The 26,352-nt window shown below is 43.0% G+C and overlaps 1 protein-coding gene and 1 pseudogene across 1 annotated transcript; one reads left to right on the top strand and one right to left on the bottom strand.

Moving 5' to 3' along the window:
• Positions 1–2,078: 2,078 nt before the first annotated feature.
• LOC132510224 (zinc finger protein 677-like) lies at positions 2,079–15,887 on the bottom strand. The gene is made up of 5 exons (XM_060132028.1): positions 15,852–15,887; positions 11,735–11,900; positions 4,464–4,739; positions 3,554–4,376; positions 2,079–2,968 (listed from the first exon to the last, which is right to left on the bottom strand). The coding sequence occupies exons 1-5, from the start codon at positions 15,864–15,866 to the stop codon at positions 2,653–2,655; spliced, it is 1,596 nt and encodes a 531-aa protein (XP_059988011.1). The 5' UTR covers positions 15,867–15,887; the 3' UTR covers positions 2,079–2,652.
• On the top strand, positions 4,782–8,221 carry LOC132510141 (tigger transposable element-derived protein 1-like; annotated as a pseudogene).
• Positions 15,888–26,352: the final 10,465 nt, after the last annotated feature.

Genomic DNA, 26,352 nt, shown 5'->3' with positions numbered 1-26,352 from the left:
TTATGTTTAAAACATTTTCATCCTTATTTGGTGTCTAGCATTACCAGTCTTGACATCTAAAGCAGATTTTGGGTTCTAGTTGTTGACCTAAAACAATAAAACAGGCAGTTATTTTACAAGCAAAGTGGGTTTATTCAGAAACAGCAAAGAAGTGCAATTCAGGACATGCAATCTATGGCAGACCACAGGAGAGAAACTTTTTCATAGAAGAGAAGGGGAACTTGTGAAGGGCTGTCATAAAAAAAAAAAAAAAAAAAAGGTCCATTAAAGGAAACTGGGAGTTCAAAGTATAAAGGCTTCCCATTGGCTGAGTTGTGACAGTCTCTCATTGGCTGGGCTGTTGCTGGGCAAGGATAAATGATTTCTTCCTCCTGCTGGGTAGTAAAGTAGTAATGTTTCTCCAGGTGGATGGAAGAAACTTCTCTTCCTATTGGCTTTGCAGTTGATGTCAAGTGGGAGGACATGAGAGTTCCCCCTTCCGGCCTCCCAACTCCATTTTACAAGAGATTTCTGTATTAACTTTTGGAGGGTCTATCTTATATCTGTGGGATATCCAAAAGTGCAATTAACTATTTTTGAGGGGGGTCCATATGTTCAGTTCCTAGTTGGCCTATAAATAAAACAAAATAAACCATCCTTTCCTCCTTAAGTTAGTCTGTTTGTTCTTTTTTTAAAAATTTATTTATTTATCTTTGGCTGCGTTGGGTCTTTGTTGCTTCATGGGGGCTTTCTCTAGTTGCGACGAGTGGGGGGCTACTCTTCGTTGCAGCGTGCTGGCTTCTCATTGTGGTGGCTTCTCTTTGTTGCAGAGCACAGGCTCTAGGCGTGCGGGCTTTAGTAGCTGTGGCCCGCGGGCTCTAGAGTGCAGGCTCAGTAGTTGTGGCACATGGGCTCAGTTGCTTCACGGCATGTGGAATCTTCCCGGATCAGGGCTCGAGCCCTCGTCCCCTGCATTGGCAGGTGGATTCTTAACCACTGCACCACCAGGGAAGTCCCGAGTCTGTTCATTCTTAAGGGGAAACTTATGATCAGTGATCTTTTCAAATTACTCCAGTAAGAGCTCCAAGAATAAAATACTATTCCTATCTTTATTCCTTAAATTTTCTACTTCCTAACACTTCATATGCTTAACATGTTATTTTTTACCTCGTATACTGATAAATCAAGGCATTGCAAGCCATGGGTCTTATGCAGGCAAAAAACGGGGCACGCTGAAATATAATCATATCACATTTACAAATAGTACTTCAAATGTTAAAGAGGGCAGAGTCTAAAGTTGTACTGCTATGGTATTTTAATCATATCCACATGAATACCCAAGGGGCAGAGTGTAGAAAGAATAACTCAAGGATGTTTTGAATATGTATTCATAAAATTGTATGTTGTTTGATTCCATCATGCAAAGAAATTGTTGCAGGTGCCTTTCAACCTTAACGTCCTAAAGATGTATTGTTAGTATTTGTTATGAAGTACCACAGTGAGGTGGCATAGGCTTGATAAGATAGAAAAAAATTCATTTAGAGTTTTAAAATGATTAAATTATATTAATAAAACATGACAACTCTGACACATTTTGAGTAAAATGGTATCAAAGTGATAGTGGTTAAATGTGAATCCTACACATGTACACTGCATTCTGGGTGTTTTGATTAAGTTCTCCTTTCTGATAATTGTTCTCTTTAGTTACTAAGAATAAGACTATATTTTCTCTCATCTTTGACATCAGCTATTTTCTTTGAAAAGAGAGGAGGACCATCATTTCTTCTCCATTATTTCTACCACATAAGCAGTCCCTACTAACCTATCATCCTATTCTCATGAAAATCTCAGTCTCATTTTTTTTTTTTTTTTTTGCGTTATGCGGGCCTCTCACTGTTGTGGCCTCTCCCGTTGCGGAGCACAGGCTCCGGACGCGCAGGCTCAGCGGCCATGGCTCACGGGCCCAGCCGCTCCGTGGCATGTGGGATCTTCCTGGACCGGCGCACGAACCCACGTCCCCTGCATCGGCAGGCGGACTCTCAACCACTGCGCCACCAGGGAAGCCCAAAATCTCAGTCTCTTAATCTTAAGGACTGCTCTGTTTCAGCCTCAACTGGCAGAGCGTTGGTTTCTGATAATCCAGTGGGTCCTCTGTTGTACCAACAAATCTGTAGGAGAGGATCTGAAATTATTATGATTTACATCATTGTTTTACTCATTCAAAAACACAGTGCTGTTTGTTAAAATTCAGTGTCCTGTTCCTTCAGAAAACATGAATATGAATGATCCCCACCTAATACAAGTAGGCCCTTTTATCTTAATGATCCCTTAGCAGAGCCCATCATAGTAACACATAAAAAGCATGTGATGAAGGCATAACATCAATAAATTTTCAACTTCAGGTTGAAAAACATCAATAGTAATACAGCCTTTTCAAGAAACTTCATATAATAAAAGTATTTTTAAAAAGAGGGAAGTGGTACATTTCCAAAGATCTCCTTGCTTTACCAATACCCATCATTTCATAAATTTGAAATGATTTTGACTTTTAATAACTGTGAAGAACTTAACATCTGAAATTGATTAATCTAGGACTAGAGACTTAGTCTCCCTAGTATAAGTTATCTGATTATAGTCCATTGTTTAAAATGGTTAAATGATTTACACCATTCATTATATTTCTAAGGGTTTCTCTCCAGTATGAATTCTTTGGTGAATCCTAAGGTCAGACCATTGTCTAAAGGCCTTGCCACATTCAGTACATTTGTATGACTTCTCTCCAGTATGCATTTTCTCATGACCCCAAAGGTGTGAACGTTTGATAAAAGCCTTACCACACATATTACATTTGTATGGCTTCTCTCCAGGATGTATATTCTGATGTCTGGTGAGGCTTGAGTACTGCTTAAAGGCTTTGCCACATTCATTACATTTGTAAGGTTTCTCTCCAGTATGAATTCTCTGATGAATTGTTAGGTTTGAGTTTTGACTGAAGGCCTTGCTACACACATTACATTTATATGGTTTCTCTCCAGTATGGATCCTCTGATGTCGGGTGAGGCGTGAACACCAGTTAAAGGATTTGCCACATTCATTACATTTGTACGGTTTCTCTCTACCATGAATTCTCTGATAATCCTCCAAGCTTGAGCTCTGAATAAAAGCATTATCAGGTACATTAGGTTCATGATTTTTCTTTTTGGTATGTATTTTCTGATGTCTAGTAAGGTGTACGAATTGTGTATAGGCTTTATCACACTCATTACATTTGTAAGGTTTCTCTCCAGTGTGGTTTCTTTTATGTTTAGTTAGGCTTGAACACACAGTGAAGGCCTTGCCACACTCATTACATTTATAAGGTTTCTCACCGGTATGGATTCTCTGATGTTCTATAAGACTTGAACTTTGGATGAAAGCCTTACCACACTCATTACATTTGTATGGTTTTTCTCCAGTATGAATTTTCTGATGTTTTACCAGACTTGAAATGTGGATAAAAGCCTTGCCACACACAGTACATTTGTGTGGCTTTTCTCCAGGATGTACATTCTGATGTTTAGTCAGGTGTGAGCACTGCTTAAAAGCTTTGCCACATTCATTACATTTATAAGGCTTCTCACCAGTATGAATTCTTCGGTGAATCCTGAGGGTAGACCACTGCCTAAAAACCTTGCCACATTCAATACATTTGTACGGCTTCTCTCCAGTATGAATCCTCTGATGATCCCAAAGATATGAACGTTTGGTAAAACCCTTACCACATTCATTACATTTGTAAGGTTTCTCTCCAGTATGAATTCTCTCATGACGCCAAAGGTCTGAACATTTGATAAAAGCCTTACCACATTCATTACACTTGTGTGGTTTCTCTCCAGTATGAATTCTCCAATGATTTGTAAGGTGGGAATTCTGATTAAAGACCTTGTCACATATATTACATTTATATGGTTTCTCTCCAGTGTGGATTCTCTGATGTCTTGTGAGGTTTGAGAACTGTTTAAAGGCTTTACTACACTCATTACATTTGTAAGGTCTCTGCTCAGAATGAATTCTCTGATGACTAGTAAGGACTGAATGATGGATAAAAGTCTTTCCACATTCACTACATTCATATAATTTTTCTCTAATATTTGTTTTCTGTTGCTGTGTAAGCAATGAAGGATACACAGGAATGAAGGAAGAAACCTTTCCATATGTGTTACAAATGTTGGTTTTGACACTAGGAGGAAATCTTTGAAGTGATGAAATTGAGGAACAAGTTTTGACAGACTTCTCAACTTGATTACATTCATAAATTTTCTCTTCAGTTTGAAATCTCTGCAATTCAGCCAGATGTGATTGAAAGCTTAATCCAGTTCTACTGTCAAAATGTTCTGGATACTTGTTTCCTGCATAAACTATGTTATTTTTTATATTTAACAAATTCTTTATAAATGACTTCCTATTTTTTAAATATTGACATGCACTTTTTCTTAAAGAAACACTTTGTTTTAAAGGTAAGTTAATCCAGGATTTGCTGTATTGTTTATCTTTTCTACCAGTGTGATTTATGTTATCTGTCGTAAGCTCTCCTTTGGAATTTCTTTCTTCACGTCCACACTTATTCTCAAATTCATACACAGTTCCCCTGACTTTGCTGAAGTCAAAATCCTCAGTACCATGGCTTCCATGTCTTCCCAAGACCACTGGTTGGTATAATTCTCTGGTATTAATGTTTTTCTTCTTTAATAATTCCTTGGTCAGAAAACTAATGGAGGTATCTGAAAGATAACCATAGTCTTCATATTAAGTAGAGTTGGAAGATGAATATTACACTAAAAGTAATACTTACATTGAAGAGATGAAAAACTTCTTAACCAAACTCTATAAATGTTTAAGAATAGAAAGTGAATAGAATCCTTTAATAAAATATACATGCATTTTAAATTATTTTAACTGAAGCCTACTTTCAAACACTCTAAAACCAAATCACTCACACTATGTAAACTTACCTAATCTATGAAAGTGTATTCTTTGACTACCACACCAAAGAACACACCAATTGGCAGTAGACAAATGGTTGTCTCATATTGAAGAGAAACAGGTATTATAAAAATGCAGATTTACTACATAAATTATTGCATGCAAATAAGTGCTAACGGATAGCACCATATGAAGTAATGATAAATAATCCAAAAAAAACATAATGATTAAGATAAATACATGAAAATTACAAATTGAAAAACTAAAAAGGTAATAGCAAAATCAGGAAGAATTTAATAATATATCGTTGGTGTGACAAAATATTCTGCATATATACTCTAAAACTATCTATATTCAAGCAGAATAGGCATTATACAACATTAACAGTTGGTGAACTGCAGTCATACTCTATGCTAGCTACTGAAATCCATAATCTGTAAGTGACAATAAATAAAAAATTTTAATAAACCAAGATAAAACCAACAGGTAAATAGTAACCACAATTAATACAAAATTACAGACTGTGGAAATCTAATGATTTCTCCCTTAAGAACAAGAAAAAGGACTTATATTCAAAGGAACACATAATGTGAGAATTGGAAAATGTTGTATAACTCAAAACTCTCCCAGGGCAGAGATGCTATGCAGGAGGCACTTATCAAACATATTTAGGGACTTCCCTGGTGGTCCAGTGGTTAAGACTCCGTGCTCCCAATGCAGGGGGCATGGGTTTGATCCCTGGTTGGACTAAGATCCCGCATGCTGCATGGCATGGCCAAAAAAAAGGAAAAAGAAAAAACAACCATATATAAAGGGAAATGTATTAGCTGCTGACACTTGGGGCAAGAGATTAAAGTTGGAGCAAAGAGCAGACACATTGAAAAGCCAGGTTATAGTGGTTAGGATTCAGAGCTTTCACTGCTATGGCCCCCAGGTTCAATCCCTGGTCAGGGACTGAGATCCCACAAGCTGTGCAGCATGGCCAAAACAATGGAAAAAAAAAAAAAAAACCACAAACAAAATAAACATAAGATGCAGAACCACAGATAAGAAGGAATCACATATACAGAAGAATTGCATATACGGAGGACTGACTATAAACTATAAACAGTTTTCAACTGTGTGGAGGGTCAGTGCCGCAAATCCCCACATCATCCAAGGGCCAACTGTATAGTAAAGGAAACAGGAAGGAATCAAAATTGTACGTTAGGAAATACCTATCTAACACAAAGAAGGCAGTAATGGAAGACTTGAGGGGAAAAGATATAAGACACATGGAAAACAAACAGCTAGTGACAGAGGTCCTCCTTTATCACTAATTACAGTAAATGTAAATGGACTAAACTCCAATTAAAGGGTAGACGTTTGCAGCAAGGATTAAAAAAATAGGATCCAACTATACAGGCCTACTTCCTTTTATTGCACTTCGCTTTATTGCACTTCACAGATATTGCATTTGTTTTACAAATTGAAGGTTTCTGGCAACCCTGTGTTGAGCAAATATGCTGGCACCGTTTTTCCAAAAGCATTTGCTCACTTTGTGTCTCTGTGTCACATTTTGGTGATTCTTGCAGTATCTCAGACTTTTTCATTATTATTATATTCATTTTGGTGATCTGTGATCAGTGATCTTTGATGTTATTACTGTAATTATTTTGAGGTACCACGAACTGCACCCCATATAGACAGCCAACTTAAATCAGTAAATGAGTTGCGCTCTGATTGCTCCACTGACTGGCTATTCCCCCATCTCTCTCTCTCTCTTTCTCTCTCGGCCTCCCTATTCTCTGACACATAGCAATATTGAAATTAGGTCAAGTGTTCAAGTGAAAGGAAAAGCCACACATCTCTACATTTAAATCAAAAGCTAGAAACTACTAAGTTTAGTGAAGAAGGCATATTGAAAGCTGAAACAGGCCAAAAGCTAAGCCTCTTGCACCAAACAGCCAAGCTGTAAACACAAAGGAAAAGTTCTTGAAGGAAATTAAAAGTGCTACTCCCGTGAACACATGAATGATAAGAAAGCAAAATAGCCACATTGCTGATGTGCAGAAAGCTTTAATGGTCTGGATAGAAGACCAAACCAGCCACAACATTCCCTTAAGCCAAAGTCTAATCCAGAGCAAGTCCCTAACTCTCTTCTAAGAAGGCTGAAAGAAGTGAGGAAGCTGCAGAAGAAAAGTCTGAAGCTAATAGAGGTTGGTTCATGAAGTTTTAGGAAAGAAGCCATCTCCATAACATAAAAGTGCAAGGTGAAGCATTAAGTGCTGATGTAGAAGCTGCAGCAAGTTATCCAGAAGATCTAGCTAAGATAATTAATGAAGGTGGCTACACTAAACAAATTTTCAATGTACATAAAACAACCTTATATTGGAAGAAGATGCCATTTAGGACTTCCATAGCTAGAGAGGAGAAGTCAATGCCTGGCTTCAAAGCTTCAAAGGAGAGGCTGACTCTCTTGTTAGGATCTAATACAGCTGGTGATTTTAAGTTGAAGCCAGTGCTCACTTACCATTCCCCAAATCCTAGGGCGCTAAAGAATTATGTTAAATCTTCTCTGCCTGTGCTCTATAAATGGACCAACAAAGCCTGGATGACAGCACCTCTGTTTACAACATGGTTTACTGAATATTTTAAGCCCAGTACTAAGACCTACTGCTCAGAAAAAAAGATTCTTTTCAAGATATTACTGCTCACAGACAATGCACCTGGCCACCCAAGAGCTCTGATGGAGATGTACAAAATTAATGTTTTCATGACTGCTAACACAACATCCATTTTGCAGCCCATGGATTAAGGATTAATTTCAACTTTCAAGTCTTATTATTCAGGAAATACATTTTTTAAGGCTATAGCTGCCATAGACAGTGATTCCTCTGATGGAGCTGGGCAAATTAAATTGAAAACCTTCTGGAAAGGAGCCACCATATTAAATGCCATTAAGAGCATTCATGATTCACAGGAAGAGGCCAAAATATCAACATTTACAAGAGTTTGGGAGAAGTTGATTCCAATCCTCATGGATGACTTTGAGGGGTTCAAGACTTCAGTGGAAGTAACTATAGATGTGGTGAAAATAGCAAGAGAACCAGAAGTGGAGCCTGAAGATGTGACTGAATTGCTGCAATCTCATGATAAAACTTTAACAGATGAGGAGTTGCTTCTTATTGATGAGCAAAGAAAGTGGTTTCTTGAGATGGAATCTATTCCTGGTGAAGATGCTGTGGAGACCACTGAAATGTTAAATAAAGGATTTAGAATATTACATAAACTTAACTGATAAAGCAGCCACAGGGTTTGAGAGGACTGACTCCAATTCTGAAAGAAGTTCAACTGTGGGTAAAATGTTACCAAACAACATTGCTTGCTACATGAGAGGAAGAGTCACCCGATGAGGCAAACTTCTTAGTTGTCTTATTCTAAGAAACTGCATCAACTATACTCCAATAAAAATGTTTAAAAAAAGAAAAGAAGGGCTTCCCTGGGGATGCAGTAGTTAAGAATCTGCCTGCCAATGCAGGGCACACGGGTTCGAGACCTGGTCCAGGAAGATCCCACATGCCACAGAGCAGCTAAGCCTGTGCGCCACAACTACTGAGCCTGCGTGCCACAACTACTGAAGCCCGCAGCCTAGAGCCCGTGCTCCGCAAAAAGAGAAGCCACCGCAATGAGAAGCCCGCGCACCTCAACGAAGAGTAGACCCTGCTCACCGCAACTAGAGAAAGCCCGCATGCAGCAACAAAGACCCAACGCAGACAAAAATAAATAAATAAAATTTTAAAAAAAGAAATTGCTACAGCCACCCAACCTTTAGCAACCACCACTCTGATCAGTCAGCAGCCATCAAACATCCAGGTAAGACCCTCCACCAGCACAAGGATTATGACTCACTGAAGGCTCAGATGATCATTAACGAGTTTTAGCAATAAAGGTTTTTTTTTTTTTTTGGCTGTGCCACACAGCATGAAGGATCTTAGTTCCCTGACCAGGAACTGAACGTGTGCCCCCCTGCAGTGGAAGTGCAGAGTCCTAATCACTGGAACTCCAGGGAATTCCCTGAAGTATTTTGTAATTAAGGTATGTACATTTTTTTAGACATATTGCTATCGTACACTTAATAGACTACCGTATAATGCAAACGTAACTTTCATATGTACCAGGAAACCAAAAAATTCGTGACTCACTTTATTGTGATATTTGCTTTATGGCAGTGGTCTAGAACCAAATCCACAGTATCTCCAAGGTATGCCTATATTTTATATGTAGGAGATTCACTTCAGATACAAAGATGCAAATAGGTTAGAAATGAAAGAACAGCAAATGAATCTGTTATGGGATGAATTGTGTCCCCCCCAAAATTATGGGGTGAATTGTGTCCCCCCAAAAATTGTGGTCCTAACATCAAATACCTCAAAATATGACTGTACTTAAAGATAGGGCTTTTAAAGGAGTAATTAAGGTTAAATGAGGTCAATGGAGTGGGCTCTAATCTAATGACTGTTGTCCTTATAAGAAGAGGAGATTATGACACAGACACACAGAGGGAAGACCATGTGAAGACACAGGTAGGAAAAGCCAGCCAGCCACAAGCTAAAGAGAATAACCTGGGATAACACAACTCTGCTGACAACCTGATCTCAGATTTCTAGCTTCCAAAACCGTGAGAGAATACATTTCTGATGTTTAAGCCACACAGGCTGTGGTCCTTTTTATGGCAGCCCTAGCAAACTAATACAAATTCCACGCAAATAGTAACCAAAAGAGACCTGGAGTGCTATACTATTATCAGGCAAAATAAACTTTAAGTCAAAATTTTTTATGAGACATAGAAGGACATTATTTATTGAAAAAAGGATAACTCAGCAAGGGATTACGACAAATATGAACATATACACACCTAAACAAGAGGGCCCCCAAATATATGAAGCAAACACTGACAGAATTTAAGGAAGAAATAAAAACAGTTCTAGAATAACATTTGGAGACTTCCATTGCCCCCTTTTAATAGAGAGTACAGCCAGGCAGAAGTTCAGTAAGGACACAGAGGATTTCAGCAAGACTATAAACCAGCTAGCTCTCACAGACATATAGAGAACACTCCACCCAATAAAAGCAAAATACACATTCTTCTCTAGGTGCACAAGGAACATTCTCTAGGGTAGACCATATGTTAAACCATAAAGCAAGTCTCAATAAGTTGAAAAAGACCGAAATCATACAAAGTATTTTCTCCGACCACAGTAGAAGGAAAATAGAAATGATTAACTTAAGGAAAACTGGAAAACTCACAAATATATGGAAATTTTAAAACACTCTTAAAACAACCAATGAGTCAGAGGTGATCTCACCAGGGAAATTAGAAAACACTCTAAGAAAGAAACAAAAGCACAACACACCAGAACTTAAGGTACGGTATGGTACTGCATATACTCCCGCTGAGTAAAAGCAATTTTACTGCTGGATGAAAAGACCCACACCACTTCTGTTACGCATACTCCTTGATGCGTGGCAAAAGCAGAACTGAAGAAATGGCTGGGGGTCCTAAAGAGGCAGAGAGGACTTGACATAGCCCCATGCACTCTCCTGGGGCCCCAGATGGCAATGTTTTCCCATCCCATGAGAAGGTCTCCCAAGTATTGAAATGGGAATGGAACCTGGAGAAGAACTGGGGCCAGGACTGGGGAGGCTTCAGCTCTGCTCTGTGTGGACTGAAAACTGGGTATAGAATGAGACCAAAGAAGAAAGAGGACCTCTTATAACCAGCCCTCCCAGTGCCCCACAAAGAGTGTCATAGGTAATGATCAAAATTTTGCCTTGGTCTTTGCATGAGCTGGAGCACCCCTGGAGGCTGGAAGGATGAACTTTTACATGTCTGAAGAAGAAAGCAGAAAGTGGAAGGGAAGGGGGCTTCCCTGGTGGCGCAGTGGTTGAGAGTCCACCTGCCGATGCAGGGGACACGGGTTCGTGCCCCGGTCCGGGAAGATCCCACGTGCCGCGGAGCGGCTGGGCCCGTGAGCCATGGCCGCTGAGCCTGCGCGTCCGGAGCCTGTGCTCCGCAACGGGAGAGGCCACAACAGTGAGAAGCCCGCGTACCGCAAAAAAAAAAAAAAAAAAGTGGAAGGGGAGAAAAATTTCCTTTGAGAGCTCACAAGAAATAAACATTTGTTTTCCCACAGAACTTTCCCACTTACAGGGACTTACCCAAACTATTATTGGTGCGGCTTCCTCTTTGCCCTTCTGAGCTCTTACCAATGTTCACACATTTGATACATTCCCACTAACTTTTTTCACTTCTTTCATTTTGTTCTCCACATTCTGGGGCTTTCTCCCTTGCTCCAACATTTAAATAATATTCAGGTCAGAAAAAGAGTTTTCTGTTTATAAGAGAGGAACATAATGTGCTGCGGCTTTTCCAGAATACAATTCTAGCCCTTTGTTCTTTTGAGAGGACGTTACAGATGTGTCTAAGAAAATATTTCACAAATCTCTTCACTCACTGTCTCATTCTGAATGCTTGAGGAGCATCTTTTAAAAAGATAACCTAGTTGTCTTCCAAGAACTACTGAATGAAAACTACAGGGATAAGAGAGGATCCAGAATTGGAAATTTGTTAAAGTTTGCCATAAGATTTTGTTTTTACTCATCTTCTGAAGCCACTACTAATCTGATGTGTGTGACCATCTAAAGAGAGGGGAAGGTTAAGCTCCAGATGCTGCATTATCCTATGTTTCATTTCATAGTCAACACAGCTTCAATCTCAGTCAAGCAAGGCAGGGGTTCTCAAGAGACTCACTAGGGCAGATCCCAACTTCTGGAGGGGTGTTATCCTCACCCAGGGAGAGCAGGTTCCTGTAGGTCTCCAACATCACGTCCCTGTACAAGGCCCTCTGAGCAGGGTCCAGGCATTCCCACTCCTCCTGAGAGAATTCTATGGCCACATCCCTGAATGTCAATAGTCCCTGAAATAAAAAACATGTTTCACTAAGAGACCATGGGGAGAGTTGTTGTTTTCACACAAAATGTGAGTAGGAAAGAGGTGTAGGGATTGATTCAGTTGAAGTGACAGATCATTTTGAGTAATTTATATGTCCCTAATTTTATTATATTTTTCCAGCAGAGGATATCAGATCCACTGAATCACTGTAGATTTCTCATTTTGAGGACAATGGAAGAAATATACAAATGAAATTATTCAACACAGGATTGTTTATGTGGAAGAGATACATATTATGTTCTACACACTAAGTGATATTCAGTACCTGGATGAGCTAGAGTATGAGTGGTATCTTCAAGCATGACAGAGTCCACATACATGCAAAAACATAAATACAGGTCTATCCATTTAACTCAGATATTCAGCCACCAACAAAAGTCAAGTGGAGTTTATTCCACTAATAAAAAAAAGGTGATTTAAGATGAGGAAATTTACTAATGTTGTAGGTTAATTTAGCAGATTAAATAGAAAAAATGTTTATCATGGCAGTAGACCTTTGAAGAAATACTGGATGATTACAATTATGCCGGGCTTCCCTGGTGGCGCAGTGGTTAAGAATCCGCCTGCTAATGCACGGGACATGGGTTCGAACCCTGGTCCGGGAAGATCCCACATGCTGCAGAGCAACTAAGCCCATGTGCCACAACTACTGAGCCCACGTGCTGCAACTACTGAAGCCCGTGTGCCGCAACAAGAGAAGCCACCACAATGAGAAGCCTGTGCACCGCATAGAAGAATAGACCCCACTCACAGCAACTAGAGAGAGCCCGCGTGCCACAAAGAAGACCCAATGCAGCCAAAAAAAAAATAAATAAAATGATGCCAAGTAGGGATAAGCAACAAGGTCCTACTGTATAGCACAGGGAACTATATTCAATATCCTGTGATAAACCAGAATGGAAAAGAATATATATATGTATACTTGAGTCACTTTGCTGTACAGCAGAAATTAACACAACATTGTAAATCAACTATACTTCAATAAATTTTTTAAAAAGTGGATATGGTAAACTAACCCCCCCAAAATTATGCCAAATAGGAAATTAAAGGAACTGTTATTAAGCAAAACTATTTCACCGAGCATCATAATCACTGGAAGCACTAGAGGCATTTCCACTAAAAGGTAAGGCTGAGGCAAGTGGGCCAGCGGGCTCCTGCCATTCACCACTGCACAGGACACCTAAGCCGGAGCCAGAAGAGGGAGAAGCAAATTCCCATTAGCGATTTTACTGTGACACCTATTCATAAGACATATGTGATGAAATTTTAAAAACTTTACTGAAGGATGTAACAAAGACGCGATCCAAGACCCGCAAACCTACTTTTCGCTGGAAGATGTGGTGGCGTAAAGACCTCAGGGATTTAGAAATTCAGAGCAATTCAAAGGTGAAAGAAATGTGGGATTTCAAATAAAAAGTCTGCATTATATTTAGGAGACAGAAATTTTTTCTTTTTTTTTTTAGTTTTATTTATTTATTTATTTATTTTTGGCTGTGTTCGTTGCTGCACGCGGGCTTTCTCTAGTTGCGGCGAGCGGGGGCTACTCTTCGTTGCGGTGCGCGGGCTTCTCATTGCAGTGGCTTCCCTCATTGTGGAGCACGGGCTCTAGGTGCACAGGCTTCAGTAGTTGCGGCACGCGGCCTCAGTAGTTGTGGCACGCGAGCTTAGTTGCTCCGCAGCATGTGGGATCTTCCTGGGCCAGGGATCGAACCCGTGTCCCCTGCATTCGCAGGCGAATTCTCAACCACTGCGCCACCGGGGAAGCCCAGGAGAGAGAAAATTTTGAAGAGAAAAACAAAATGATGGGCCTTGCCAAATTACATGTGAAACTATTGACATACGTGAATGTGTGTGTGGGGGGTATGCACAGTGTGGGTAATATCTGAAACTAAAATGAATGAAATAAAATAGCTGCAAGATATACACAAAAAAGCCAAACTAGAGATTTAGTTAAATCCAAATTAAAGACGTAATTATAAACAGGAACGATTAGGACTATGCGGAACACAATATTTTAAAATTATGCGAAGGGCTTCCTTGGTGGCGCAGTGGTTGAGAGTCCGCCTGCCGATGCAGGGGACCACGGGTTCGTGCCCTGGTCCAGGAGGATCCCACATGCCGCGGAGCGGCTGGGCCCGTGAGCCATGGCCGCTGAGCCTGCGCGTCCGGAGCCTGAGCTCCGCAACGGGAAGAGGCCACAACAGTGAGAGGCCTGCGTACCACAAAAAAAAAAAAAAAATTATGCGAGGTGAGGCCTTCTCAAGCAAGATCAGAAAGCAGAGGGCAAGAAGGAAGGATTTATGTTTCACTGCAAAGAAATGCTAAACTAAGAAGGATACCAGGGCATGTGTAAAGAATTAAACTACAAAATATAAAATAGCTTTAAAATATATATCAAAAGAAAACTGAGCAAAATTCCATGTTTTATTTCCATAAAAGAATGAACTTGACTCACAAGTAGTTGGAAATGGAAATACAAAGGATTGTCATTTTCCCCCAAATTTTCAAAATACAAAAAGAATACAGTATCAAGTTTTGCTTACATTGAGGAAAATCTCACATGTTGGTGGCGGGGAGGGAACCTTTGCAGTTTTAGGGGAGGACATCTGACAAAATCTATCAAAATATGAAATGCACCATTCCTGACCCAGTAGTCACATGTCAGGTTGCCCAGAGAAATCCTCAGACATCTGCAGAGACGTCAGCCTGCTCCAAGGCAGCCACTGACACGTTCTTTATGTCAGCAAAAAATTGTAAAGGTCCCATGAGTCTTCATTAAGAGAGAGTTCCAGTGAAGATCAAGCTGTATCTGTGTTTACTCATGTGAAAACCACTTCTAGACACATGCTGTGTATGTTTTTAAAATTTACAGAATAAAATATTACAACAAACATTCAATGAAGAATTTTTCCTAAAATTGCATAATGATGTGAAATGCAATCTTACAAGATCTGAGCTGAGTCTTGCCACAAAACCTACAACAGTGGTTCCCCACTGAGACATGAGGCATGGAGATAGGGAAGGGGATGCTTTACATCCTAGTACCTAAGCTGCTGCTTTGCTGGAAGTTTGAGCACCATATATATATCTCACATGATGCTTAAAATAAAAGAATATAATATTTATTAATAACAGTGGAACCAGAATTTGGCTACAGCCTCTCTGATGACAAGAATAAAGTTGTGGCTCCATGTCTTGGCTGAATTATAATCATTTTTACCTAAAACACCTGCTGCAAGATAGTCCTTGCGGGAACACCGTGGTCCCTATGGGATGGATGTGCTGAGAATAATTTTTTAAACCTCTTAATGATAGATATTTCGATTGACTCCGTATTTTAAAATGAATTATCGAATAAAACATCCTCTATCACTGATGTCTGTTTCTGAACTTTCTTCTCCATTCATGACGGTAATGGAGAACATTAATGATTAATGTTTTGGAACCAGAAACACCATGATTCACTTGTTTAGCTCTGAAAGCATTATAATGTCAGGCAGAGCTGGTTTCCTCTTATCACTCTTCTTTTCCAGAATTTTCCAACTATTCCTACACATTAGTACATGACTTATAGGTGCAGCTTCTTTATCCTGGTTGACAGAGAGCAGACAGTGCATCTAGATGGGCTCCTAAGCAATTCCTGCCACTGAATACCACTGACACCCTGTCTCCAGTCCATGGGTGTGAAGCCCTGCTCAGGACTACACCCAGTGGAGCCTCTTCACAAGTTCCAGGTCACTGGGTCATGGGGAGACGGGATCTAAGTGGAGATGACAGGCCCTGAAGGAAGGACCTGGGTGGGTGTGACTGTACAGGTGTCAGGCAGGACACTTCAGAGTCAGATAAGATTAGTGAGTCCAAAAAAGGGCATTTCAGGAAGGACAGACAAAACAATCGACTGAGAATATGACTTTACCTGAGAAAGAGCCATTCCTGACTCCTGTTCTTTCCTCTCCCTCCTCGTCCAGATTTCTTCCTCAGGCAAAGATCAGTCTTGAGAAGTCAATCCTGAGTGTCAAGAATAGGCTGTTTAATGCTTAGAATCGACACACGCCCTTCCTGAGTCATGGCCACACACACAGGGAGGACCTCAGCATGTGGAACAGACAGTCCTCTGCTGCCCACTGTACCAGGAGGGACTCAGGACAGTAAACTCCTACAGAGACCAAGAGGTGAGTTTTCCCACCCTTTCCTTCAGATCTCACTCCCCTCCTGAAGCCCCCACGTACGCTGTAGCAGGGGGACTCGGGGCTGGACGGACCCTCCCCTTGGTCACAGACCAGCCCTGATCAAACTCCACTCAGAACAGAGCCCCCTCACCTCTCTGGATCATGGGCTGATCTCAGCTTCATAAATGGAGGAGCCAGAGCCTTGGTGCTCAAAGCTGGGTACAGATCAGAATCACCGGAGGCACTTTAAACATTATGGAGCTTCCGTTCCACGTGACTATTTGAAGGGGAATCTCTGGTCAGGAGGCACAAAAGATGTATCTGCAAAACGCCTCAGCAATGTACTGTGATGCCAGAGTTGAGCCCCACTCAGAGGAGGCAGGCCCAGCCCACCTCCCACCTTGTGCTCTGCTCTCTCCTGGGGCCTCGCTGTCACGCGCATCCAGCCAGGGGAAGGGGACGGGGAAGGGGAAGGGAAGCAGCAGAGAAACATGCAGAGCAGGCGATATGGACCGGAAGTAGGGGCGAGGGAGTGGCTGGAATGTTATTAGGGGGGCGGGGGAGGAGGGAGAAGCCAGAGAAGGTGCCAGTGAGAGGTGATAGCAGAACAAAGACCCGAGGAAAGAAGGGATTTTGCCACCTGCAAGTGAAGGGTCAGAGGCCTCTAGGCAGAGGGACACCATGGGAAGGCCCTGAAGTGGTAGTGTCCTGGTCCCAGAAAGGGCAAACAGGCCTGTGTGGCTTCAGTAGGGTGAGTGAGGAGGGGACGAGTAGGAGAAAAGATCAGAAGGGTATCAGAGGTACAAATGAACTTATTTACAAAACAGAAATAGACCCACAGACACAGAAAACAAATGTATGATTACCAAAGGGGAGAGGGGTGAGGGATAAATTAGGAGGTTGGGATTAACATATACACACTACTATATGTCAAACAGATAACCAACAAGGACCTACTGTATAGCACAGGGAACTATACTCAATATCCTGTAATAATCTATAAGGGAAAATCTGAAAAAGAATATATGTAATATGTATATAATATACAACTGAATCACTGTGCTGTACACCTGAAACTAACACAACATTGTAAATCAACTATACTTCAATTATATATATATATATATATATATTTTTTAAAGGGTATTAAAGAAAGCAGATAAGAAAGGGCTGTGGTCTTCAAACATTTTCCCCCATACCCCAGGAGATTTTAGAACCATGTATTATTCCCTTATCCATTTTAATTAAACATCTATTTTTATTTTTTTTTTTGTCATTAGTTAAAACACTAGCGAGTAAAGCAATGTATATATATATTTTTTTTTTTTTTTTTTTTTTTGCGGTACGTGGGCCTCTCATTGTTGTAGCCTCTCCCGTTGCGGAGCACAGGCTCCGGGCGCGCAGGCTCAGCGGCTCCGCGGCATGTGGGACGCTCGCGGACCGGGGCACGAACCCGTGTCCCCTGCATGGGCAGACGGACTCTCAACCACTGCACCACCAGGGAAGCCCGAGCAATGTATATTTTTAAAACATGCTGAAATGCTCACCTAAGCCCCAGGACCTAAGTACAGGGTCGCCCTATACTGAGACGTGGAGGACGGCAAGAGAATATATCTGGGAGGGTTCGGGGGGTCATTTTTGGACATATTAAGGTGAAGATGCCAGTTGCCTGTCCCAGCAGAGATGCTGAGGTGACAGCTGGATAAGCTGGGTACAGGACTGCGGTTTCAGGGGAGAGGTCTGGGTGGAGACGTGAAAGGAGACATCAGTGTTTAAAGTTATGACATGAGATAGAAACAGAAACAGTGGGTGCAGACAGAGAAAAGAAATTCAAGGACTAAGGCCAGAGATACTCCCACAGTCAGAGACCAGGGAGGTCAGAGAAAGAGGCACAGGAAACTGAGAAGTGAACACGGAGAAGAAAATTAAAACGGACGGCTGGTAGCTAGCTAAATTTATTTTCTAAAAACAGTGTGATGTGAAAGCCAAGAAAAAAGTGCTTCCAGAAGACGGAGTGCAACAAGTTTTTGAAAGGACAAGATGATGACTGAGAATATACCACTAGATTTAGAAATACGTTTAGATAAGCAAGGTATCAGTGGAACAGTGGGTGTGAAAGCTGGACTGGATGGGTTTCAAATGAGAACTGGAAGCAAGAATTGAAGCAGTGAAACAAACAACTTTCTAGTTGTTTATTATTTATTTATTTGCGGTACGTGGGCCTCTCACTGTTGTGGCCTCTCCCATTGCGGAGCACAGGCTCCAGACGCGCAGGCTCAGCGGCCATGGCTCACGGGCCCAGCCGCTCCGCAGCATGTGGGATCTTCCCGGACCAGGGCACGAACCCGTGTTCCCTGCATTGGCAGGCGGACTCTCAACCACTGCGCCACCAGGGAAGCCCTAGTTGTTTATTTTGTTCTGAAATGGAGAGTAAGAAAGGGCACTTACTAGAGTGGGAAATATAGCTAATTGAAGATTTTTTGTTTTAAAGATGGGCAAATGTAGTAAAGGGCTCTTTTTTGCTGTTTCTTTTTAAGATGGGACAATATCACCATCTGTATATGCTGAACAAAATAACTGCCCAGAGATACAAACTGATGACACAGTGGCAGTGGCCAAAGGATGCCGTCCTGTCCTGACTTACAGCTCCTCCAGGTTTATGCCCAGAGATCCGCCCCCAGCAACCCCCCCCAATGAAAACCCCCATCACCTGACCCCAGTCCCACCCCACACTCCTACAAGCTCCCAGTGGGCACCCCACAGTGTTACAGGACAGAATCCCCTACTGATCTGCACACTCTGCCGTGGCATCCCACACCACGTTCCAAACGCCAGTAGCTTCTGTTCTGGCAGGAAGGCACCCACCAACCCAGGACCCCATATATGCCTTCTTGGAGACCTTGCCCTCAAGTCAGGCACTGCCATAATGTCATAATGCAAGAGTAATGTCTCCAACGATCCACATATTCCGACGAGACTCCAGTATCGTCGATGAACTTCACACTCCTAAGAGACCCCACAGAAGTTACTACGTAGAGTAAACCTCCTGAATCCATCCCCTCAGGATCCAGACACGAACTTCCTCACAGCCAGGAGTTTGGCTACTGATGGCTCACAGCTCCGCACCCCGCCTCCCCTTGAAAACTGGACTCAGCCACAGGGAGCTACCGCCCCAAAATCACGGCACCTCCTTGGACAGCCGGTGTCCAATGTCTGATCAGTGCAGGATAGAAAAGCCTATTCCTTCCCTCGAATTGGACCAACTCCGGAGGGTCACCCCACCTCCAGAGCTCCCAGCTATAAAGTCATACAGTGGAGTCTGGATTTTCGTCCTGAGGGCAATGAGAAGGCATTGAAGGGATTAATGCCAGGGAATTTCCTCCCTGCTCTGTTTCTCTGCTCTCCCTGTCACCTCTTGCCCCTCTTTCTGTCCCAGCACCATGTGTCTCTGTTGTCCATGGCCTGAACTCTTTGATTCCCTCCCCACTCTCTCAGTTCGATGTACCGGTCCCTTGCTGCTCCCACTTCTACCCCATCAAGGTCCCTGTCGTCCAATTTGCTTCCCTTTGTCTTTCTGGAGGTGCCTTTTTATCTAGGTTTCTTCCTCTGGTTCACTCTTTTGCTCTTACTGTATCTCCACATCCACCTGCCCCATCCTCCATTTCACCCTCTCTTTTTCACTATTTTCCCTCTCAGTCTTTCTCATTCTCTCTCGGACTCTGCTCCATCCCCTGCCCCGTACATTCACAGGTATGGAAGAGAGAGAAAGATGTCCCTTGCCCACGAAGTGCATTTTCCAGTGGGGCTGCGGGAATGTAAACACACCACGACAAGCACAGGCAGTGGGATGCGTTTTGTCCAGAACAAACACAAAGAGTGTCACCGAACGGGTGCATGTCACCTGTCCCAGTGCGTGGGTCAGAGGTCTCCAAAGCGGTGAGTGCAAAGTGGATGGCTAGGGAGGGGAGGGGCCGGCCGACTCCAGAGGTCGCGAAGATGGGGAGGGTGTCAGGAGAGGGGTGATGTCTGTACGACCCCAAGGCCAAGGAGAAGATGTGGCCTCTGGGTCTGCACAGCCATCACTGCCCGGGAAGGGTCGAACGGGAGGACGAGAATCCACCTCCGGAGTGAGGACTTGAAACAGTGCGTCTGCGAGAGAGAGGGGATCAGAGCCTGTGGAAGTCACTAAAGGGTTCTGAGCAGGAAAGCAACGCGGCAAGCGGTGTCTACCTGGACCTAGGGCGGAAAGGCCAGGGCGGAGACCTATAGTCTCACGGTGCTGCCGGGACTTACCAGGCGCGGAACAAGCGGATGAAGGGGTTTTAACGTACGTGACAACCCCTGAACCTCAGGTGTGGCGGATCAAGGGCCTGGGGGCGTCCCAAAGACCCGGGTTGAACCAGAAAAACCAAGGACTGTGCCCCTCGCTCTGCTTCCGGGTTTTGCAGGCAACTGCGCGTGCGCGACCGTGCAGCAGGCGGGGCCGAGGAGGGGTGGGGCGTGGTGAGGGGCGGGGCGTGAGCAGTAGCCTGGACTGAACAGAAAGCCAGGGGCGGGGCCGACGTGGGGCGGGGCCTGGAGGGAGCAGGGTCTGGACTTCCGCCCCGCCCCCGGACCTTTGGAGAACTGTTATTCTGCCCAGCATTACCTGAACTTCTGCTTTCGAAGTCTTTGAATCTGTTTGGTGTCCTGTGGACCCGGCCGTTTCCTCGCTATTTTTTTTTTTTTAAACCATGGGCATGTATTACTTTTTTTTTTTTTAAGTAATCTAATATTTTATTTATTTATTTTTGGGTGGGTTGGGTCTTTGTTGCTGCGTGCAGGCTTTCTCTAGCTGCTGAGAGCAGGGGGCTACTCTTCATTGCGGTGCGCGGGCTTCTCATTGCGGTGGCTTGTTGCAGAGCACGGGCTCTAGAGCGTGCGGGCTTCAGTAGTTGTGGCATGGGGGCTCAGTAGTTGTGGCATGGGGGCTCAGTAGTTGTGGCTTGCGGGCTGTAGAACGCAGGCTCAGTAGTTGTGGCGCACGGGCTTACTTGCTCCGCAGCATGTGGAATATTCCCAGAGCAGGGCTCAAACCCATGTCCCCTGCGTTGGCAGGCGGATTCTTAACCACTGCGCCACCAGGGAAGTCCCTTCCTCGCTATTTTAAGTTAATGTTTCAAACAGTTGAAGGTAAAAGATTAGAGTTGTGAGGACGACTTAAATTACAAGCTGAGATGTTTTCTTCTTAAGTTGAAAATGGTTTGAGTCAAAGCTCTTTTTGCCAGCGGGTGGTGTTGGGTAACATAATTTAAAATGAAGGGCTTCCCTGGTGGTGCAGTGGTTAAGAATCCACCTGACAATGCAGGGGACACGGGTTTGATCCCTGGTCCAGAAAGATCCCACATGCCACGGAGCAACTAAGCCCGCGAGCCACAACTACTGAGCCCACGAGCCACAACTACTGAAGCCCGCATGCCTAGAGCTTGTGCTCCGCAACAAGAGAAGCCACGGCAATGAGAAGCCTGTGCACCAAAACGAAGAGTAGCCCCCCCCACTCGCCACAACTAGAGAAAGCCCACGCACAGCAACGAAGACCCAACACAGCCAAAAATAAATAAATAAATTTCTAAAGGAGTGTCAGAAGTATTGTGTTTGAATAAGAGAAACACAGGAATGTGTTTTTCCAACTCAGACAGGAACACAACAAGAACACAATGAAGACACAGGACCCTTTGGTGTTATTCAAAGGGCATATAGACCAAAGTTCTTGGGCAAATTTGTTATTATTATCAATAGTTTAAAGTTTCTAATGTTCTGTTTTTCAGATATAGCATGTGTACTTATTATTTCTGGAATTTTACTTGGTGTCAGTGTTGAATTTGTTGAATTAATATGTGGTGACACTGTTGAACTTTTCTCCAACTCTATAATTTTGGAAAATGGCTAAGGTTAAAGAACCCCTCACCCCCACCCACATGTAGGAAACAGATTACTGCAAAGTGCTACCCTTCCCCATTTGACTTCAGTAAGACTCATGAGAATCCCCTTGTTTACCTAGGAACAAGGCAGATACAGACCCTTCAAGTCGCCATTCTTTGTCTCATCAATATTTACTGAATTGTTTGTCCCCACTGATCAACAGGAACTAAAGAAAACCAAACTATGTAAGTCCAAAAAATGCCACTTCAGCATGTCGATTATTTTGAAATAAATGCACTTAAGAACAGCCAGTGAAAGAAAGACATTCTGACCATCCATTGTCTTCCTGAAAGCAGGATCTCCCATGTAAAATGTGCCCTCCTCGTACCAGGAGGAAGAAAGACATTCTTATCACCAGAGACAGGAAATTTGGGGCCAAGAAATCTGTACAAACTAACCTTGTTAAACAAATCCTTATCTTTCTATTTTCTTCTTTACCACTTACTGCCCCTAGCCCAAACCCTTTGTTTTGTCAATTCTTCACAAATTGATTGTTTTTTGTGTAAAAGGTATAAAAGCTTCCTGCTGTGGTCACTTCTTTGGGTCTTCACTCTCTTGTGAAGGTTCCCACTTACAGTGAGAATTTAATAAAATTTTTATGTGTTTCTCCTGTTGATCTATCTTATAGCAGTTTAATTCTTAGGCCAGAGATCCAAAGATGGTAAAGGAGAATTTTTCCTCCCCTGCAGAACAATGCTTGTTAATAGGATTTAGTCAAACTTTACTTAAGATTCTCTCCTCTCCCAAGTGCCCTGAATTTTGGATCACTTATGAGCACTGTAATTCAGAACAACCCTGCCATGATAACAGCCCAAGAGTAGGCAACTTCATGGTAAACCATTCCCTGATCAATTATAGGTAATGCAGCAACCTCCTGCACTCTCACCTGTTTTTTGTTTTGTTTTGTTTTGTTTTGGTCTTGCCGCATGGCTTGCAGATCTTCGTTCCCTGACTGGGATCGAGCGGGCGCCCCCTGCAGTGGAAGCGTGGAGTCTTAACCACTGGACGGCCAGGGAAGTCCCACTCTCACCTGTTTTTTGTTTTTTTGTTTTTCTAGCCTTGTTTATCCTTCCTTATAAAGAAAAGCTCTTGTCTGTCTGGCTTTTGAGACTTTTGCGGATCCTAAGTTTGGAGCATCCTCTCTAGTGCATCCTTTCAAACAAAACCTCTCCTTATCTAAGTTCAAATTTGTTTTCTTTTTGGCAGTGGTAACTATTTTAGTTGTTTCATCTGTGCTAAAAAATGTATATTCTCTATTTTTATGTCACAGGGTCTAATATTATAGTCATATTGAAACCAGGCACCTCAGATTGGGACTTGAATCCACGTGCCGGGACTCGAACCCAGCTAAAACCCACAGTCTTCCAACTGAGATCACACAGAATTCAGTGAGAGACAAGAATTCAGTGAGGAAGAATTCAGTGAGAGACAAAGTGACAAGAAGTGGATTTATTTAGAGAGAATCACACTCCACAGACAGAGTGTGGGCCATCTCAGAAGGTGAGAAAAGGCAGCAGGGTCTGGGGTGGTCAGTTTTTATAGTGGTGGGTAATTTCATAGGCTAATGAGTGGGAGGAGTATTCCAGCTATTTTAGGAAGAGGCGGGGATTTCCAGGAATTGGGCCACTGCCCACTTTGTGATCCTTAAGGTCGGTGTTGGAACTGTCAAGGCCCCTGTGGGTGTGTCATTTAGCTTGCTGATGTGAACGTATACTGAGGCTCAAGGTCTAGTGGAAGTAGGCTTGTCCACCGTTTTGGACCCATTTGGTTCTAATCAGTTTATGTCATGTCCTCGGGCTATGTCATTCTTTCAAAGGTTGTTCCCTGCCTCCTTCCCTCCTGTTTCAATATAATAATAACATAATAATTAAACAAGGTTTAATATTATAATGATATAATAATCAACATATAATCATTAGGTCAAAATAGTTCCTTGTGGGAATTCCCTGGTGGTCCAGTGGTTAGGACTCCGTGCTTTCACTGCATAAGTTCGTTCCCTGGTCGGGGATTCCACAAGCTGCTCAGCGTGGCCAAAAATAAAAACAAACAAACAACAGCAACAACAAATTAGTTCCTTATGTTTTTCTTTCTTTCTTTCTTTCCTTTTTGGCTGTGCTGTGCAGCTTGCAGGATCTTAGCTCCCCAACTGGAGATTGAACCTGGGCCACTCAGTGAAAGCCTGGAATCCTAACCACTAGGCCACCAGGGAACTTCCTTCATATTTTTAAATCTTTAATAACTGGCATCTGTTTTTTGATATGGCAAGATGTTGGGGCCCAGGGTGGGCCACCCCAAAATGTGCCTCAATAGTGTATTGATTATTTTGAATTAAAGCTACTTAAGAAACGGCCAATGCAAGGGGGACACTTTGACCCTCCTTTTCTATCTCCTGAAACCAGGAAATAAATCTTTCATGTGAAAGGTTCATTCCACGCATCTGGAGGTAGAAGGACAACCCTTATGGCCAGAGATGGCAAATTCGGGTGAGATCCCTGTATAAACCTTACTACTTCTTTAATTTACTACCCCAAGCTCAAATTCTGTTTAGATTCTTCACTAATTGAGCACCCGAAGCCTAAGTTTCTTTGTCCTGCCAATTCCTCGCAAATCTTTTTTCTTTGTCTAAAAAGTATAAAAGCTGCCTGCCTTGTCCCCTTCTTAGGTCCCTGTGAAACCTCCATGTGCTCGAGTTAAAATTTATTTCTTTTTCTCCTGTCGTTGCCTAACCAAACTTGGGTCTGCTCACCTGAGCACAGCTGCCAATCTACTGACCAATCTACTGACACCAGGTTGTGGTGAAGGAAAATGCGGCATTTATTGTAAAGGCACCAATACAAAGAGGATGGAATCCTCATGCTCAGAATCGTCGAACTCCCTGATAGTTTTGGGGGAGAAGTTTTCACAGGCAGAATTTGGGGTGAGGGCTGCAGGGTGTGTGAATTTCTTCTGATTGGTTGGTGGTGAGATAACAGGGTGGTGCTCCAGGAATCCAGTGCTCAGCCTGAAGTTACCATCCTCCACCTGGGTGGGGGCCTTAGTTCCTGCAGAAGAACTCAAAGATATTATTATATATGTTCCTTGAGGAGGAACCAGGACCCTGCCCCAAGGCTGCACTACTGTTTCTTGACTGCCCCTCCCTGTTTCTGCATTCCTTCCCTTCCCTAATTAGCAACTGTTTGAATCTGCCCTTTGGAACTCAGGGAAGGTCAAGGAGGCTGAATGATGACTATTTTCTACAAACAAGAACCAGGGACACAGAAGGGACTTGTACCCAGGAGGGGCCCATAGGGTCCTGCTCCACTTTAACTCCACATCAGTTCCCCAGACCACAGTGTTGCTTCAGCCTCACTGGCAGGACTCCAACATGCTCACAAAAATAGCTTTTGATTTAAGCCGTTTTCAACTGCGAAGAGGAAGACATCTTAGGTTCCAACATATGTGGCCCGCACAACTGTAGCTTTTACCTTAAAACTGTGAGAGATAGTGTTACCAAACTCAAGTTCGCGTGCCCGATGCACAGGGAGGCCAAAGTGAAACGTCAGCGTTTTGGAGGAGAGATAGTTTTACCGCAGTGTCAAGCAAGGAGAAAGGGTGGCTCATGTGCAAAAAAAAAAAAAAAAAAAAAAAAAAAACTCCCCAATGGTTTTCAGGGAGAAGTTTTTAATAGGCAAAATTTGGGGTGAGGGCTGCAGGGTGTGTGACTTTCTTCTGATTGGTTGGTGGTGAGGTAACAGGGTGGGGTCCAGGAATCTTGCACTTAGCCTGAAGTTACCATCCTTCACCTGAGTGGGGGCCTGAGTTCCTGCAGAACTCAAAAATATTGTTATATATATTCCTTCAGAAGGAACGAGGATCCTGCTTTAATCTCTGCACTATTATTTCTTGATTGCTCCTGCTTTTCTTCTGCATTCCCTTACTTCTCTGATTAGCAACTATGTGGATCTGCCTTTTGGTACTGAAGGAAGGTCTAGGAGGCTGAAGCCTATTTACTATAAACAAGAAGGGGGACAATAGAAAGGATCTGTAGCCGGTAGGGCCCGAAAATGTTCTGCTCTGTTTCAACAGTAACTTAAAGTAAGCAGGAAGCAACAGGGCTGCACAGAAGAAACAGACAAGCACTTCCAAATCCTGACAACCCAGAGGCACTGAAAGCGAAACCCTGGCCCCGCCCCTGCTTTGGCCCCACCCCTGCTTTGGGCCCGCCCAAGCCCGGCCTCTTTTACGTCTCTACGTTCCCGCCCAGCCCAGGCCCCACTTCCAAGTTGCCCCGCCTCTTCCCTTGGTGCT

The sequence above is a fragment of the Lagenorhynchus albirostris genome, chromosome 19, assembly GCF_949774975.1.
Source record: "Lagenorhynchus albirostris chromosome 19, mLagAlb1.1, whole genome shotgun sequence".
NCBI lineage: Eukaryota > Metazoa > Chordata > Mammalia > Artiodactyla > Delphinidae > Lagenorhynchus > Lagenorhynchus albirostris.
The sequence above is the reverse complement of the archived record's forward strand: the minus strand, read 5'-3'. Positions and strand labels throughout refer to the sequence as shown.

What these genes read in the sequence shown, in the direction of transcription:
- LOC132510224 (XM_060132028.1), bottom strand. An exon ending in AGAAGTTGGGATCTGCCCTA is followed by an intron (nt 4,740 to 11,734) that starts GTGAGTCTCTTG and finishes GTTATCTTTCAG; the next exon opens with ATACCTCCATTAGTTTTCTG. An exon ending in TGTGGCAAAGCTTTTAAGCA is followed by an intron (nt 2,969 to 3,553) that starts GTGCTCACACCT and finishes CAAGGCCTTCAG; the next exon opens with TCAAAACTCAAACCTAACAA.